This window comes from Prionailurus viverrinus, chromosome E1, assembly GCF_022837055.1.
Source record: "Prionailurus viverrinus isolate Anna chromosome E1, UM_Priviv_1.0, whole genome shotgun sequence".
NCBI classification, from domain to species: domain Eukaryota; kingdom Metazoa; phylum Chordata; class Mammalia; order Carnivora; family Felidae; genus Prionailurus; species Prionailurus viverrinus.
This window is the reverse complement of record NC_062574.1, coordinates 10,566,266-10,583,558: the sequence shown is the minus strand read 5'-3', so window position 1 is coordinate 10,583,558 and position 17,293 is coordinate 10,566,266. Positions and strand designations below refer to the sequence as shown.

General features: G+C 52.2%; 1 protein-coding gene across 1 annotated transcript in view; it reads left to right on the top strand.

Moving 5' to 3' along the window:
- The first annotated feature begins 4,816 nt into the window (after positions 1–4,816).
- Positions 4,817–17,293, top strand: part of LOC125152098 (multidrug and toxin extrusion protein 1-like) — a 38,570-nt gene continuing 26,093 nt past the window's right edge. Inside the window, exons 1-4 of the mRNA XM_047833836.1 lie at positions 4,817–5,000; positions 12,413–12,514; positions 14,287–14,355; positions 16,125–16,273. Coding sequence (XP_047689792.1) covers positions 4,872–5,000; positions 12,413–12,514; positions 14,287–14,355; positions 16,125–16,273 — 449 coding nt within the window. The 5' untranslated portion in view covers positions 4,817–4,871. The remainder of the gene's footprint in view (positions 5,001–12,412; positions 12,515–14,286; positions 14,356–16,124; positions 16,274–17,293) is intronic.

The window sequence follows — 17,293 nt, the reverse complement described above, 5'->3', positions numbered from 1 at the left end:
CGGGCAAAAGACCCTTCGGGCAAAGCATCCGGTGATGAAAACCGAAACTACCCCCCCTCGAGCGAGTGCTAAGTGACAGCCCTGAGCCAGTGAGACCCTGGGGGGAGGGTGGGGGCTGGCTCCAAGACACTGATGGACCCGATCATAACTGCCCACCCACCAGTACCCGCCAACCTTTGCCCCACACTTTCCTTGTGTAACCCTGGAAGGTTTTTTTCTGGCACTTTGGCGACGTCTTTGAGAAGCTACTTTGCTGTCTTCCTGGTGTTGGCTTCACGGAAGTAAATCCGTTTCTCGTGTCACCTCCACTCGTCTCTGTCTTTGGATTTTGTCAGCGGTGCGTGGCCGAATGGGGTCTGGTTGTGACCCCGCTGGAGTCAGGTGCTCATCACCCTTGGGCCCTGGCTACATTTTCTTGTTTCAAGCCAAGTAAATCTGTGGTCATGTGTTACAACCACAACCTATAAACGTTTATCATTGGCCAAAATCGATTCAAGAAGAGGTAGAAAATCTGAATAGACCAGCAACCTCGGAAGAAACAGAAACTTTCCCCTTTTTTTCTTCTTATTTTCAAACTAAATATAGCTCCTAAAAAAAAAAAAAAAGGGCATCAGCCAGTCTTCTAGATGAATGCCGTCAAACCTTCAAAGAACCGATAATTCTTTCTTCTTTTTTTAAGTTTATTTACACGTGTGGCGGAGGAGAGGGGAAGAGAGAGAGGGAGGCAGAGAATGCCGAGCAGGCTCCATGCTGTCAGCGCAGAGCCCGATGCGGGGCTTGAACTCGAAAACCGTGAAATCATGACCTGAGCCCAAACCAAGAGTCGGATGCTTAACTGACTGAGCCACTCAGGCGCCCCCAAAGAACAGGTAATTCTGATGATATTCTAATAATCACAAAGCGTAAAAACAGAAAGCTTCACAATTGATTCTACGAGGTTATAAATGGTGTGATAACTAACTTGGACAAAGACAGGGAAAACATATACAAAAGAGTGCACAGATATAAAAATCCTGAATGAAACACTAGTAATAAATTCACCACCATAGACCACTGATACTAGACCATAATCAAGGGGAATTGATTCCAGGAATCAGTGATGGTTACACATCAGGGAAGCTATGATGAACTTCACATTGAAATCCTCAAAGAGGGGCGCCTGGGTGGCGCAGTCGGTTAAGCGTCCGACTTCAGCCAGGTCACGATCTCGCGGTCCGGGAGTTCGAGCCCCGCGTCGGGCTCTGGGCTGATGGCTCAGAGCCTGGAGCCTGTTTCCCATTCTGTGTCTCCCTCTCTCTCTGCCCCTCCCCCGTTCATGCTCTGTCTCTCTCTGTCCCAAAAATAAATAAACGTTGAAAAAAAAAAAAGTTTAAGAAATCCTCAAAGAAAAGAAAATGTGATTACTTCAGTGAACACTGGGGGGAAAAAAGCAGACAAAAGTAACTTCAATATGTGCCTTCTAAAAATCTCTTAGCGGGAGCCACAGAGGAACATAGTAATGACAATTTTCCACACATCATCAGCAAAGTCAATGCATTACTCATCTAGGGGGAATCAGACATGAATTGAAGTAGGGATATGATTGACCGGGAAGTCCTAGTATCTTAACGAGACACAATCTTTCTGAATAAATCTGCGGATATCATGGCATGTCAGTCAAGATCCCAGCACTGTCCAAGTCAAGCATGCTTTCCCACAACCATTCTTGAAGTAATCCTTTGCTTATGTATTGACTCCAATGGCCAAATAGGACTTTCTAGTGTAAGAGAATGCCTATGGATGAGGTCCATGTCTTGGCTGACCACCGTTTCCTTGATCAAGTTATCTAGTCTTAATGTAACTGTGTGCTGTTTTAAACTAATTATCAATTGACAAGGTCTACTTTTCTTCCCCATTGCTTTCCTTTTTCAGAAAGGTATTTGTTTCGGGGGGGCAGCTGGTTGGCTCAGTCGGTTAAGCATCTGACTCTTGATTTTGGCTCAGGTCACGATCTCACGGTTTGTGAGACAGAGCCCCACGCAGGGCTCTGGGCTGACAGTACTGAGCCTACTTGGGATTCTCTCTCTCTCTCCCTCTCTCTTCCCCTCCCCCCACCTCTCTCACACACAAAATAAATGAACATTAAAAAAAGGGGCGCCTGGGTGGCGTAGTCGGTTGGGCGTCCGACTTCAGCCAGGTCACGATCTCGCGGTCCGGGAGTTCGAGCCCCGCGTCAGGCTCTGGGCTGATGGCTCGGAGCCTGGAGCCTGTTTCCGATTCTGTGTCTCCCTCTCTCTCTGCCCCTCCCCCGTTCGTGCTCTGTCTCTCTCTGTCCCAAAAATAGATAAACATTGAAAAAAAAAAAAAAAGAAATAAAATAGGGGTGCCTGGGTGGCTCAGTTGGGTAGGCATCTGACTTTGGCTCTGGTCACGATCTCACGGTTCGTGGGTTCAAGCCCCGCGTCGGGCTCTGTGCTGACAGCTCAGAGCCTGGAGCCTGCTTCGGATTCTGTGTCTCCCTCTCTCTCTCTGCCCCTCCCCCACTCACGCTGTCTGTCTGTCTCTCTCAAAAATAAACAATAAAAAAAATAAAAATTAAACAGTTAAAAAAAAAAAAAAGACTGAGTGGTGCCCAGGGAGGTAGATGCCCAGGGAGAATGCCAAGTGGTGGCAGAGACAGAGATTGGGATCATGTGGCCACAAAAGAAGGAATATCACGGACTGCAGGCAGCCACCAGGAGCTAGGAGAGAAGCACGGAACAGATTCCCCCTCTGAGCCTCCAAGAGGGAACCAATCCTGCTAAGTCCTTGATTGGAGACATCCTGCCTCCAGAACTATGAAAGAATGACCTTCTGTGGTTTCAAGCCATCAAGGTTGTGGTAACTTGTCACAGCAGCCATAGGGAACTCAGACAGGTGCATGCTATCCGTATGATTTTGATAGTGACCTTGATCATCTGGTTGAGGGAGCGTTGCCAGTTTTCTCCACTTTAAAGTGACGAATCCCCCACCCCGCCCCCACTGTTGCAGACTGTGCCCTTTGGAAGGAAGTCACTGTGCACAGCCCCCTTAGGGAGTGAGAAATGATGCTTCCCATCACAAGGAGGCTTTGTTGCTGTTGTGAAAGCGATTTCTGCCTCCAGTATATTCATATATGGTATTACCAATGTAAAGGACTGGAATTATCTGTTGAAGAACTTGTCCGTAGCAACTTTGTTAAATCCCCTTATGAAGTCTATTAGCTTTCTTTCCCATTTGCTTAATTTGGATCGTGTGTAATTGTAACTACAATTGTAATGCTTTGGCCTCTCTCTCTCTCTACATATATATAAATCTATATACACACACATATATATCACACTTCCGTTCCACGTCTGGTTATATTGGCCAAGACTCCGGAATACTAGTAAAGAACGACCGTGATTGGAGAGTCAGCGTATATCCTAGGGTTTTTGTCTATTGGGACCCTCACCTCCTTCTCCACTTTCCTGCATGTAATTCTGGTGAGACTATTACCAATCACAGAGCCCAACCCTTTGGAGACAGGCCTGAGCGCATGGTCCAGGTCTAGGCAAACATTAGACCCTCTTTTCCTTCCCCGGGATGATTTTCCCAAAAGTGGGCAAGAAACCTCCATCTGACCACTCAAGTTTTCTCTCTGGTTTTTGTCTCTTTATTTGTTTGGAGCTAGAAGAGAGAGGGCCTTATTATCTGGTTTACGGGGTGGGAAAGAAAGGGGTGAGGGTTCCCAGAGGCAGCTCTGCCCAGCACAGGAAAAGAGAGGCTGCCTGTGTAGAAAAAAATGAAACCAAGGAGAGAATCAAAACCGGTGGGAAGACGAGAGGGAAGGGGAGGAGAGATGGGGGACAGGGAGAACACTGAAGACCTTGATTTAAAATCCCTGTATCCAAACTTCCTGGCTTGGGGAGCCCCAAACTTTATGCTTTCCATTTTCTTTGCTTAAGTTGGATCGCTTCTGCAAGAGAAGGAATTTCCACTATTACAGAAATCACCCTATCCTGGTAACTAACGTCTGCGGGGCAAGGATCGTGTACCAGACTGAAGGCACGTCGTTCACCGACACAACCTCATTTCATCCTCACCAGAACCAGCGGTGGAGAAACTATTCCGAGTTTACGGAGGAGGCAACGGAGGGTCTAGGAGGCAAGCAAGCAAGTTGCTCTGCTCTCCCGGGGACCACGCGGCAGGTGTCCCTCAAATCCTCCTTTGTGGACGAAAAGGTCCTGGTTCTCCCACTTCAGGCTGATTCAGGATAAATGCCCAAGAAGCCCGGCCGAACGGGAATCGTTCTGTTTGGGAAATGTGGGCTTGTCGCTCTATTCTGGTAGATTCTAAGTTCTGTAACACAGTTGGGGGGGGGGAAAGAGAGTACGTCAATTCCAAACGCAGCCTCAAAAGCGGGTGCTGGGCGCACTCCGCAGAGCGGGGGCCACCAAAGCCCAGGTGCCCGCCAGGGCGGGCGTGCGCCCAGCCCGCGCCCCTGGCTGGCCGCCAGCCCCGTCCCGGAGCGATGACTCGAGGTCCTTCCTGGCCACACGTTTCAGAGCCTGCAACCCCCGGGGCAGGCGCAGGGCCGGGGCGAGCCCTGGCGTCCGCGGCTCCGAGGGCCCAGCCCCTCGAACGCTTTCTGGGTGTTTCCAGAGCTTTTGCAAACGCTGCCTTCCCGATAGGAGTCGCGTCCGCAGCGGTGCAGGGGTGCAAGGGAGGCGCCCAAGGTCGCGTCCGGGCAGGGGGCGCGCACGGCGGGGCCCCGGGCTGCGGGCGGGCTCCCGGCGCGCGGCGGGAGGTCTGGGGCGGGGACTGGAGTGGGGGCGGCACTGCGCCCTCCAGGAGGCCGTCTCCACGCTCTCCGGCCGCAGAACTCCGGGCGCATGGAGGCTATAGAGGTGTCCGAGCCGAGCGGCCAGGGGGCCACCCCCGAGCGTCGTGGGCCTCGCTGCCAGCTCCTGCCCGGCTTCCGAGAGGAGCTGCGGGCGCTCCTGATTCTGGCGGGCCCCGCGGTGAGTAAGGTAGCCTCCGTCGGAGGCTGGGCCCGGCGGGTCGGGGGCCCGGCACGCGTGTCGCCCCGGGTGACCTAGGGGGAGGGAGGGGGTCAGAGCGAGCTGGCGGCAGACGCGCGGGCGCCCGGGGACTCGGTGCCCAGAGCCGCGCGGGCGCGCGTCCCGGTGCCTCCGCGTGCGTCCCGGGTCGCGCTCTGCACCGTCCCGGGGGCCGACCCGCCGGGCACAGGTGGCGCAGCTGCCCCCCGCCCGGGCATGGGGAGCCCCGAAGGAACCGGGACCTGCTGGCCTAAAGGCGCTCCACGGGTGCCTTCGCTGGGGGAGGATTCCAGCGAAGCAAGCCGGTTCCCGAACCGCAGAACATTCGGGGAATCTGGTTGGCTTGAAAACTAGCTGTCGAGTGGGGATTTCAGGTCGCTAAATGGTCTCGAGGCAGGGAGGAGGAAGGTGAATTGCCCGTCTCTCTTGGATTTAGATCTCCGGACCCTTCGGGATTATTGTCACTCTCTGCACGAGGAAACCAGAGGCATCGTGTCTCTCACTCTCCTCCCCCGTCATTGTGTGTGTTAAAGACGTAGAAAGTTTTTAATGTGGTTCTCTGTGGGGCTGAGGTTTTTTTCTTATCGTTCTAAGGTTAGGGCTTTTTCTGCCTTGTCTATTTAAAAGTAATGTGGGTTTTGAAAGCCACAGGAACCACCGAAAAATATAATCCCAGCCCTGTTCTCCTGACAGTTTTGGTGGTTTTGAAGTGAACGGAGTGAGAGTCATTTCATTGGACAAGAAGAACCAGTTGGGGTTTCAAGGCGGGAATAAGCTTTCGGCCACTTGGTAGGAGTTCTGCACCTGCACCGGCTAAGGCGGTCACGTGGCACTTCCTGGCGTGGTGACGTCACTGGTTGAGGGCTCTCAGGATCCCTGCTGTGGTGTGCCTGGGGGCAAGAGTAATGCCAGGGGTAAAGCCGTGAAATGAAATTCTATCTAGCAGGAAGGTGTTTGTGAACCTCTTCTTGGAGAATGGAGAGAGAGAATGCGTGGTTTGGAATCTCTGTATCTGGGGGGCTATTCCCTGCTTTGATCTCAGAAGGCAGGTTGGGAAACGACTATGTGAATTTGAGTAGTTCCCGAACCTCTTCTAGCTTTTGTTTATTCATCCCTAAAATAAGGATAGAAATCTGGGCTTTGGCTCAATGTGCTGTCAGACTTGCTGTGAGAAAAGGCTTCTTCTATAAGGCTGTTATTGCTCTAATAATACAACACCACAAGGCGGCTTGCTGAGACCTAGCCTCTCCCAGGACAAGTCCTTCGTCTCTCTGGTCCCCCTTGTAACCTGGTCTCCCTTGATGTAGGGGGACCTTCCCGGTCTCCAGGGATCAGCACTAGCCTGAGTTGTTGATCTGTTGGGCCCTTTGTGTTTGTTGGAACCCGTGTGTGTTTGTATGTATATGACTGTGTTAATTACCGATACAATGTATGTTCCTTACAGACAAAAATAGAAAACCAGGACAAAGAAGGCAACAAAAACACTCTGAAACTTCCCCACCCAGGCAATTTGGGAATTTCCTTCCAGCCCTTTGGGTGGGGGTTTGTACCTGACTGCTTTACCCAATGTATATTACTTATAGACAAAAGTAGAAAACCAGGACAAAGAAGGTAACAAAAACACTCTGAAACTTCCCCACCCGGGCAATTTGGGAATTTCCTTCCAGCCCTTTGGGTGGGGGTTTGTACCTGACTGCTTTACCCAAAGAGGTCATAGAGTGCTGTCACTCATTATTTAGTCTCTTTCCACACTCAGTGTCCCAGACTAAGGCTCCACCGTCAATTAGGTAGGATGCCTGGTCTGAATCTCCACCTTGTGATTTTGTCTCTCCCATTGACTGCCTCCCTTCCAGCCTCTCATATTAACATGGATCCAAGATAGTATCGAGGCCCAGGTATTAGGACTTACTTCTCTTCCACTCCGAATGAACCTCAGATGAGGCCTGTAAGGAGAGAATATGCCTAACGCAAGGGAACAAGGTGCATATCAGAAAACACGTCGGCGCATGTTCCATTTATTCTGCAGAAAACGTATTTGTGAGGGAGGGAGGCGGTGGTTGAAATTACCTAGCCTTGGGCTTTTCTACTTTGTCTTTGTCATTAGCATTTTATCTTCACTGCCAGGCTGAGTCGGAGTCCTGAAAAATAATCCCAAGGAGGGATTGCCTGCTCTCTAGGAGCATGGGCTGTGCGCAGCATTGCCGAGGGTGGAAAAGGAGGGGGAATCGCCTGGACCCAAACTGAGGGAGCTTGTTCCCATCTGTGTGGAGAAAGGAATACTTGAGAGGGAGCTGGAGAACCTTCTAGGGCTGCAGGGCAGAACGACAGAGCGAGCCCCGCACGGTGAGGGGCGTCTGGACAGACAGGCTGGATGGCAGTCAGGAGAGACACCAGACCTGCAGGCTGATGGTTTGATTTTTATCCTATAGGCAGTGGGGAAATAATCAGCGGGCAGTACTTAGTGACGCATGTAGGATTCGGCAGGAGCAAGCTTCCAGAAGGCAGAAGACAATCTAGGCTTGGCTGACGAAGGTCTAAAAGAGTGGGAGGCATCTCAAAGGGTGATGGGCATGAGGGGAAGGGAGTGGTCCAGGACCCTCCTCCATTGTCCCCTCCCTCACCCAGGCCTCGCTGTCTCTCCGCCAGATGCACCTGCTCACCTCCCCTCCTCCACACTCCAGGTCTGGGCCACTACTGCCTCCAGCTTGTGTCTCCCTCTTATGTTGGCCCCACTGCTCCACTTGGAGCCACCAAATTCCTCTTCAGATGTGCTGTGTGAGCTTGTCCCCTTCCTTCGTTGGTCTCCGTGAGGCCCTCACGGTCTGGTCTCTTGTTTCAGTCTCCCACTGGTGCTTCACCCAGCCTCCTTTCAGTGCCCCAGCCTTGCCTCAGACCCCACACCCTCCTGCCACTCGGCGTTTCCTCTGCCTGGAACGTTCTCCCCAGACAGACCGCCCACCTTCACCATTCAGGTTTCAGCTGAACTTCATTTCTCCCAGAACCTTCTCGGCCTCCCAGGGTGTGCTCTCGGAGCTCCTGCCTCCTTTGTAGCACCCATCACGTGTGTCACTGGCGGTGTTATTCCACGACGAACATCTTTCTGTGCTACGCGGCGGGTTCCATTGGTGTAGGAATGGAGCGGATGGTGTTCATGTTACTTCCGTCCGTCTCCCTAGTGCTTGGCGCGTACTTGGTGCTCCAAAGATGTTGACCCCAGTTGACCATCTGGGAGTCCGGTGACTTGGGTCCTACCTCTGTTACTAACCAGCTATGTGAGTTGGGGCTGGTGGCTCAGCCTGCCTGCCTGGATTTCCTCGGGTGTCAAAGAAGAGGCCGTAGCCAACGACCTCGCAGGCTCCTTCCAGTGCTGGCCTCTCGCTACAGGAGTAAGCTTTCAGGCATCCATGGGAAGGGGGGGTGAGACCAGGGCCTTCTAGAACTGTCTCGTATGGCACACACCCATTGCCTCCCCGGCATCTGGCCCTGGAGAGCACCCTTCCAAAGCGGCCACATAGCAAGAGTTCTGTTTGTCTGGCCGAAAAATGAGCAGGGTCTCCGTGGCAGGAAGAAACAGATGCCACTTTTTTTTTTTAATTAATTAAATTAAATCAATTTTTATTTTTTTTTATAATTTTTTTTTCAACGTTTATTTATTTTTGGGACAGAGAGAGACAGAGCACGAACGGGGGAGGGGCAGAGAGAGAGGGAGACACAGAATGGGAAACAGGCTCCAGGCTCTGAGCCATCAGCCCAGAGCCCGACGCGGGGCTCGAACTCACGGACCGCGAGATCGTGACCTGGCTGAAGTCGGACGCCTAACCGACTGCGCCACCCAGGCGCCCCTAAATCAATTTTTATTTAAACCCAAGTTAACATATAGCGGGATAATGGCTTCAGGAATAAAATTTAGTGATTCATCGCTTCCACGTAACACCCGGCGTTCATCCCAACAAGTGCCCTCCTTAGTACCCATCACTGTTTAGCCACCCCCCACCCACTAGTTTGGGCATTTCCTTTTTTTTTTCTTTTTTTAAAATATTTATTTAGTTTTGAGAGAGAGAGACCATGTGAGCAGGGGAGGGGCAGAGAGAGAGGGAGACACAGAATCTGAAGCGGGCTCCAGGCTCTGAGCTGTCAGTGCAGAGCCCTACGTGGGGCTCGAGCTCATGAACCGTGAGATCATGACCTGAGTTGAAGTCGGATGTGTAACTGACTGAGCCACCCGGGCGGCCCCAGTTTGGCCATTTCTATTGTGCATTTGACTACATGTAGCCATTGCCAGTCATGCTGTCGTGGAGACAGCGGCCCCTGAGGCGCCCGGGGGAACAAACCTGTGTCGGGAATTGGTTAATTCCCCAGGCACAGCAACATGCCGTGTGATGGGACAATTTGGGAGGATCTTGTCCTTGACCAACACGTCTTGACTGGGTGTGCATGGGGTGGGCGTTGGGGTGTCGAAACGCAGATCTCACAGCCCCGCTGATGTCCAGAATCAGTCTCTTAAGCTAGGGGCCGGGTGTTAGCTTTCTGATCAATATCCCCAGGTGATCCTTTAATTTTTAAAAAATTTTTGTTGAATTTATTTATTTTGAGGGAGAGAGAGTGAGCACAGGGAAGGGGCCGAGAGAGAGAGAGAGAGAGAGAGAGAGAGGATCCCAAGCAGGCTCTACTCTGTCAGCACAGAGCCCAATGCGGGGCTTGAACTAACAACCATGAGATGATGACCTGAGCCGAAATCAAGAGCTGGACCCTTAACCCAGTGAGCCACCCAGGCACCCTCCTCAGGTGATCCTTATGTGTAGGGACCACAGCCATGGTCAAGAGCTCACCCAAAGGGCTTGAAACCAGGATATAAACGTTACGCGGTTAACAGACATCAACCCTGGAGCCAGGATCCTCCTGGGACTGAAGGTCACAAAAGGCTGCTGTGTTGGGCGACCTGAACCCCATGTTACTGCCATGACCCCAGCAAGTGTTCAGTGGCCTCAACACTGCATCTCACATGGGTTAGCTGAACTCAGCTAGACTTCCTGGCCTTTTCATCTAAGAAACATAACTATTCCCACTGGTGGACGGGACACTTGGCCTACAAAAATGCCCATTCCCTGCCCAACTACAAAAGGCGTTCTGTGTAGCATGATCAGTTAGAGCAGAATTGGGAAAGTGGTCCAGAGGCCTGATGAGAGATGAGACTGAGCACGTTTTTACGTGAAGCCACGGAAAACAGCTCACATGTGGCCTGTGGGGGGACTGGGCACTGTGTCGTAGAAATAACGTTCTGTGGAAAAGAGGAAAACAGATTCTGTGATACAGCCATTTGCCACTGTCACATGCACGGAGGCTGAGAAGTTAGTGACCGTGATACTGAGTTTACTAAAAAAAAAAAAAAAAAAAAAAAAAGGACCCCATGATCTTTAAAGTTATATAAATGCACAGTCGAAGAGACAGCAAGGTCCCCTGGACGGAACCACAGAGAACATCTGTGAGGATGGTGACGAGGCCCAGATCCTGGCCCGTCCCACTGGCACAGGCCTACGGGGGATACCTTGGCTCTAGGCTTGGGTTCTATAGGATTGGGTTTCCATGCCAACCTTTTTTATTTCCACCCCTGCCCCCAGCTTCTCGTTGTCCCCTGCCTGCTCTTTGGTTTTTGGCTTACTTCTGCAATACGTTTTGAAAGCATCCCTTCTGCTCCATAGCAGAAGGTCCTGTCAGATGAGAAGCTGTGTCACTTGGGGGCCCAAGAAAGATGGAACCTTGTCTGAGGTCTGAGCAGGAGGAGTCCCTTTCCCTTTGCCGATGGGACCAGCACAAGCTCCTCTGTGTCCCATCAGCTTGGAAAGGGGCCCATGGGGCAGACCCCAGCAGCAGCTGTCAATCCTTAGGCCTCTGTTCTGTCTCCCAGAGAGTGGGGGTGAGAGCACATAAGCCTCCTGGGAAAGAAGGGTTTTCCCGAGAGGTACTCCACTGCTCTGGCAGGTGAGGGTGGGAGGTGTTTTTTAATTTTATTCTTACTTTATTTTTGAGAGAGAGAGAGAGAGAGAGTGGGGGAGCGGGAGAGACCGGGGGAGACACAGAGTCCGAAGCAGGCTCCAGGCTCTGAGCTGTCAGCACAGAGCTCGACACAGGGCTCGAACTCGTGAACCGCGAGATCACGACCTGTGTGGAAATCAGAGGTTTAACCAACTGAGCCACCCAGGCGCCCTGGGAGGTGGCTTTAAGTTAACCTAAGGAGAAAAAAGAAAGAAAAAAAATTAATCTAAGGAGATAAGGTAAGTGTCCAAACATCCAGCTGCAACCTTGGGGAGCAAGTCATGGTAGTTCCTGGAATGATGGCTCATTGTTCCAGAAGCTGAATTTGCCCTCCTTTCTGAGCCTTCATAGGATTCAAGAATTAAACATGCTTGGCAGATTGGGGATGTCTCTCCCCAAGATTCCAGAGCCCGCTGACCTTCCAGCAGGATAACCTCGTGTCTGCCTTAGGTGTTCCTGCCTGTGGAACTGATTGAAGGCGGCATTCTCTCCAGTCCTCACTAGGAATTTGGGAGAACAGGGGGGTTATCCCAGAAGGCAGCCTCTGACAACTTCAGAGAATGTACACATGTGACGTGCGGCCTGAGACTCTGCAGTGAAAAATCAATTTAAAAAGCTAGAAAGTTCTCAGAAATGTGATTCTGGGGGCGCCTGGCTGGCTCCAAGGGTTGGACTTCCACTCAGGTCACGATCTCATGGTTCGTGAGTTCGAGCCCGCATGGGACTCTGTGCTGACAGCTCAGAACCTGGAGCCTGCTTCGGATTCTGTGTCTCTCTCTCTCTCTCTCTCTCTCTCTCTCTCTGCCCTTCCCCTGCTCTCACTCTGTCTCTCTCTCAAAAATAAACAATTAAAACACGTTTTTTTTTTTTTTTAATTTTTTTTTTCAACGTTTATTTATTTTTGGGACAGAGAGAGACAGAGCATGAACGGGGGGAGGGGCAGAGAGAGAGGGAGACACAGAATCGGAAACAGGCTCCAGGCTCCGAGCCGTCAGCCCAGAGCCTGACGTGGGGCTCGAACTCCCGGACCGCAAGATCGTGACCTGGCTGAAGTCGGACGCTTAACCGACTGCGCCACCCAGGCGCCCCTAAAAAACGTTTTAAAAATGTGATTCTGGTAGCGGTCGCAGATGAACTTTTTACCATCCTTCTGGAAGCCTACCTGAAGTTGCGTGTTGGCCTGTGAAAGTTGGCAGAGGCCGATACCAGCCAGATTCTGTTACTGGCGTTGATTTGCAGAGGGTGAGGGCGCCCCGCCCCCCGCCCCCCGGCCCTCACACCCTCCTTCGGCTGTGACAGTTGGGACACTCACCCGCAACTCCTTTTCTGTCTCTTCCCAGTTCTTGGCCCAGTTGATGGTGTTTCTGATCAGTTTCGTGAGCTCCGTGTTCTGTGGCCACCTGGGGAAGCTGGAACTGGACGCCGTCACCCTCGCGATTGCGGTACGTAGGGGACTTGCCGACACACGTTTCTGAAAGCCGTCTGTCTGAGTTCCCTCTTGCTGCTGTTACGAGGTGTCGCTATTTAATGGCCTAAAACAACCCAGCATATCATCTTATGCTGCTGGAGGTCAGAAGTCGCCAAGGGGTTTCACTGGGCTGAAAACATGGTGTTGGCGAGGGGGTAACCATTTTTCCGTCTGCAGCTATAATTCTTCTTTGCCACGTAACCTCATGTTTTCCCGGGGTTCCGGGGGTTGGGATGGGACATCTTTGGAGGGCCCTTACTCCGCCTCCCACATCAGTGAATTTGTAATCCGTGGCGCTCTGGCCTTCTGTTCTTGGTCCCACATCTGGGAGAAGGGAATCCTAAAGGGGGGGGGGGGGTGAAGTCTGACTTCATCAGGAGAGACTGTGACACCCCCCACCTCCGCCTTGACTTTCATCTCCCTGACACAGAAGTGGAAGATGGAATCCTGGATCCTAGTGTCCAAACCTAAAATTGGGAGGAACCCCAAATCCTCACTGTATCCTGGATAGGAGTCCCCAAAACCAAAGAGAGATGTCATTGACCTCTGCCAGGGGCTAAGTGGCTTTGTCTGGCCAAACGACCCTGCCAACTTGTATTGTTTGGCCAGCGAGGTGTCTCTAGGAAGGTGGATTCGGTGGCTTGTGTGCCCCTGTTCAGCCTCCCCAACTTCCCCTTGGTGCTCTCTGCTAAGGCACACGTCCACCTTACTTAGCCGTTGGTGTTTGCTATCTCGGAACTGGGCAAGACTACTCTGAACCGGGTCTTGGGTATACACAGGTTGTCTTGCTTTCGGGGAACAATGTGAGAAACCCCCGGGCTTAATTATCCCTTTGTGGTTTTAATGTTTGGAAATCTGGGAGGAACAAACGCGCCTGGCAAGCCTCTGGCAAAATCTCTTTAGCCAAGCAAGCACAAGAGAGCTGTCCTTCGGGGTGCCTGAGGGGCTTGGTTGGTTGATTGTCTGACCTAGGCTCAGGTCAAGATCTCACGGTTTGTGAGTTCGAGCCCTGCCTCAGGCTTGCTTCCATCAGTACAGCTTTGGATCCTATGTTTCTCTGCCTCTCTGTCCCTCCCCTGCTCATGCTTGCACTCACTCTCTCTCTGTCTCTCAAAAATAAACACTTCAGAAAGAGAAAGAAAGCAAGCTGGTGCTTCTAGGCTGAGTCCAGTTTGGGGCTGTTGTCTCTGTAACCTCCCCGCAGACTCAGGTAGAGGTAACAGGTTCCAGACATCCTGTGACGCCACTCCCTGGTGTTGGGGGTGCTGCCCTGGGCTCCCCAAAGCTCCAGGGACCCTGGGGTTTAGTTGCTGACCCTGGTCAAGACAAGTACACCTGGAAGCCCTCTGGTCTTGGCTTCGGGGGCTTGATTCTGAGCCCTCAGAACCCTTTGGGATATTGTAACAGGCCGTACTTGGCCTTGAGCAGGGGGACTCACCCAGAACTGCCACCCCACCACATTACGTTGCCGTTGAGAAGGATTCACGTTCCTCTGAAGTCAGGAAGCCAAACGCCTGGGACTTAAGAAAGCAAAAGGCTTTGTCGTGACCTCTGGCCGAGACGTTTCCTCTCTCTCAACTCGTGCGCGTCCTTTAGTTAAAGTGGGGCCAGTGGACTTGTGCAGGGGCTCCGGGCGGAGAATGGGGCTGAGTAGGCCGACTGGTGAGGGTTGTCGGACGCTCGAGGCTGCCTCTGATCAGAGCAGACAGAGAATATGCCTTCCCGTCTCCTTGCGTTTCTTGGCAGATGATCAACGTCACTGGAATCTCGGTGGGCTTTGGCTTATCTTCTGCTTGTGACACCCTCATCTCCCAGGTAAACGGAAGCCCCAGGTGACTCTCACGGTGACCCTGAACATCTTCTCCGGAGCGTAGCCGGAAGGTCCCCAGCGGCAGGAAGGGAGGGCCGTGCGCGCGGCAGGGAGGGACTTGCTGACGGCCAGCCCTGTGACGTCTGGCCAGCCGTCAGTTCCACTTTCTGGTGCCTGCTTTCTTTGAAGCGTGGCTGGGTGTCTCGCAGGCTTGTGCACGGCCACCTTACGTTGCCTTTTGACCACATGGGACATTTTGTACGAGTCCCTTTTATGACTTCCCGCATCATTGAGTCTGGCACGGTCCCCGTGGGTCTCAGACTTGAGCGTCCCTCTGAGCTACCAGCGGGGCTTGCCAGAGCAGGCTGGTGGCATCCTGGTAACTGCTGAACGAGCGGGTCTGGGGTGGGGGAGGGGCAGAGGGCCACGTCTGACCTGCTCTCTGCCAAGTCCCATGGTGGTAACTATTCTCTCTATAGCTAGCTTCAGGCTCCCGTACAGATGTCACTGAACACGTCCCAGGGAGAGATGGCACAGAGTTTTTGGCTTCTGTAGGCCCGTAGGAGCTGGCTTCTGCGCGCACTGACCCTGTTTCGGCAGGTGGGGGGCAGGGCCCGAGATACTGCACGTCTAGTAGGTTGGTTTCCAGCTGATGCAACCCTGACTGGCCTTTAGCATCACACGGAGAGGGGCGCCCGGGTGGCTCAGTCGGTTAAGCATCTTTGGCTCAAGCCATGATCTTGCGGTCCCTGAGTTCAAGTCTCCCCGCGTCGGGCTCTGTGCTGACAGCTCAGGGCCTGGAGCTTCCTTCAGATTCTGTGTCTCCCTCTCTCTCTGTCCCTCCCCCGCTCATACTCTCTTCTCTCAAAAATAAATAAACGTTAAAAAAAGGAAAAAAAAATCACATGGAGAGCTTTTAAAAGTGATTGATGTGGGGCACTTGGGTGGCTCAGTCAGTTGAGCATCCGACGTCAGCTCAGGTCATGATCTCGCGGTTCGTGAGTTCAAACCCCACATTCGGCCCGCCACTGTCCGTGCACCACCCACTTCAGATCCTCTGTCCCCTCTCCTTGCCCCTCTCCACTGTGCTCTCTCAAAAATAAATAAACAGCAATGACTGATAACTGGGTCCCACCCTGGACCTGTTAAATCCAGACTCTTTTTTTCTTTAAAGTTGATTTCTTTATTTGAGGTCGAGCAGGAGGGGCAGAGAGAGAGAGAGAGAGAGAGAGAGAGAGAGAGAGAGAGAATGCCAAACAGTAGGACACTTAACTGACTGAGCCACCCAGGCGCTTTTTTTTTTTTAATTAAGTAAATACTATATCCAATGTGGGGCTTGAACTCACCACCCTGGGATTAAAAGTCGCATACTCTGGGCACCTAGATAGATGGCTGAGTCGGTTAAGGGTCCGACTTCGGCTCAGGTCATGATCTCACGGTTTGTGGGTTCGAGCTCCGCGTCAGACTCTGTGCTGACAGCTCAGAGCCTGGAGCCTGCTTCGGATTCTGTGTCTCCCTCTCTTTCTGCCCCTCCCTTGCTCGTGCTCTGTCTCTCTCTGTCCCTCTCTCTCTCTCTCTCTCAAAAAATAAGCATTAAAAAAATTTTTTTTAAGGAAATTGAAAAAAAAAAGTTCTCCAGGTGATGCTAATGGGTAGTCAAGTCTGAGAACCGCTAACGTAAAGAGCGTGGCAAAGTCATGATTGAAGGCCTTTGGGGGGGTATAGGGGGTGTCATTTCTGTACTCATGGGTTTGTTTGGACCGTGTGCACCTAGACGTATGGGAGCCAGAACTTGAAGCACGTGGGGGTCATCCTGCAGAGGGGCACCTTGGTGCTGCTTCTCTCCTGCTTCCCCTGCTGGGCACTCTTCGTCAACACCCAGAACATCCTGCATCTCTTCAGGCAGGACCCAGCCGTGTCCAGGTAAGATGGGCCCATGCCATGGGGTGGGGGTGGGGATTGGGTCCATCTTGGCAGAAAAACGGCCCTATCCAGGTTCAGCCTCTGGGAATTGCAAAGGCCGGCATTATGTAGTGCTTTCATACCTGGCAAGCAAGGTCTAGACCTTTCCTTATTTGGGTGACTTCAGGGTACGTCGTTTATGCTGAAATAAGGTTTGCAAACATTCTCCGCTCGAGACAGGAGTTTAGGGCATTTGTTCACGGTTTTGTGATTCTTGGCCCTGGTTGATACTAAAATCACCTGGGTGCCTTTAAAACCCACCCATGCCCGGTCCCCCTTCCCTGTTGGCGTTCCGTTTGAATTGGCCTGCGGTGTGGCAAGGGCATCAGTGTCTTTCAGAGTTCCCCTCGAGGATTCTCACGGGCTGATGTGTTTGCCACCTGCTGGTCGAGTTAATCAAGACCTTTATTTTTATTTTTATTTATTTTTATTTTTTTCAACGCTTATTTATTTTTGGGACAGAGAGAGACAGCATGAACGGGGGAGGGGCAGAGAGAGAGGGAGACACAGAATCGGAAACAGGCTCCAGGCTCCGAGCCATCAGCCCAGAGCCTGACGCGGGGCTCGAACTCACGGACCGCGAGATCGTGACCTGGCTGAAGTCGGACGCTTAACCGACTGCGCCACCCAGGCGCCCCTTAATCAAGACCTTTAAAACAAGTCCTTGTGCTAGACCCGCGGCGGTGAACCTAGGGGGCGTTTAGCCATGTTGGGAGGCATTTCCGGGGATCAGAACTGGTTACTGGGGCTCTGCAGAGACATCGCAAAACATCTTTCGATGCACAGGTTCCTTCCACGGCGGGGAATTATCTATCTGGCCGTAGTGCCGAGGTTGAAAAACCCTTTCCTAGACCTAAAGATTTGGAAGGACCAAGAGAGGCAGTTTTAAGAGGACAAGGTCTAGGTGTCTCTCATTTTGGCATTTGCTCCAGCAGTCGAAACCCATTAATTTAGAAAGAGCCAAGAATGGGAAAGATGGTT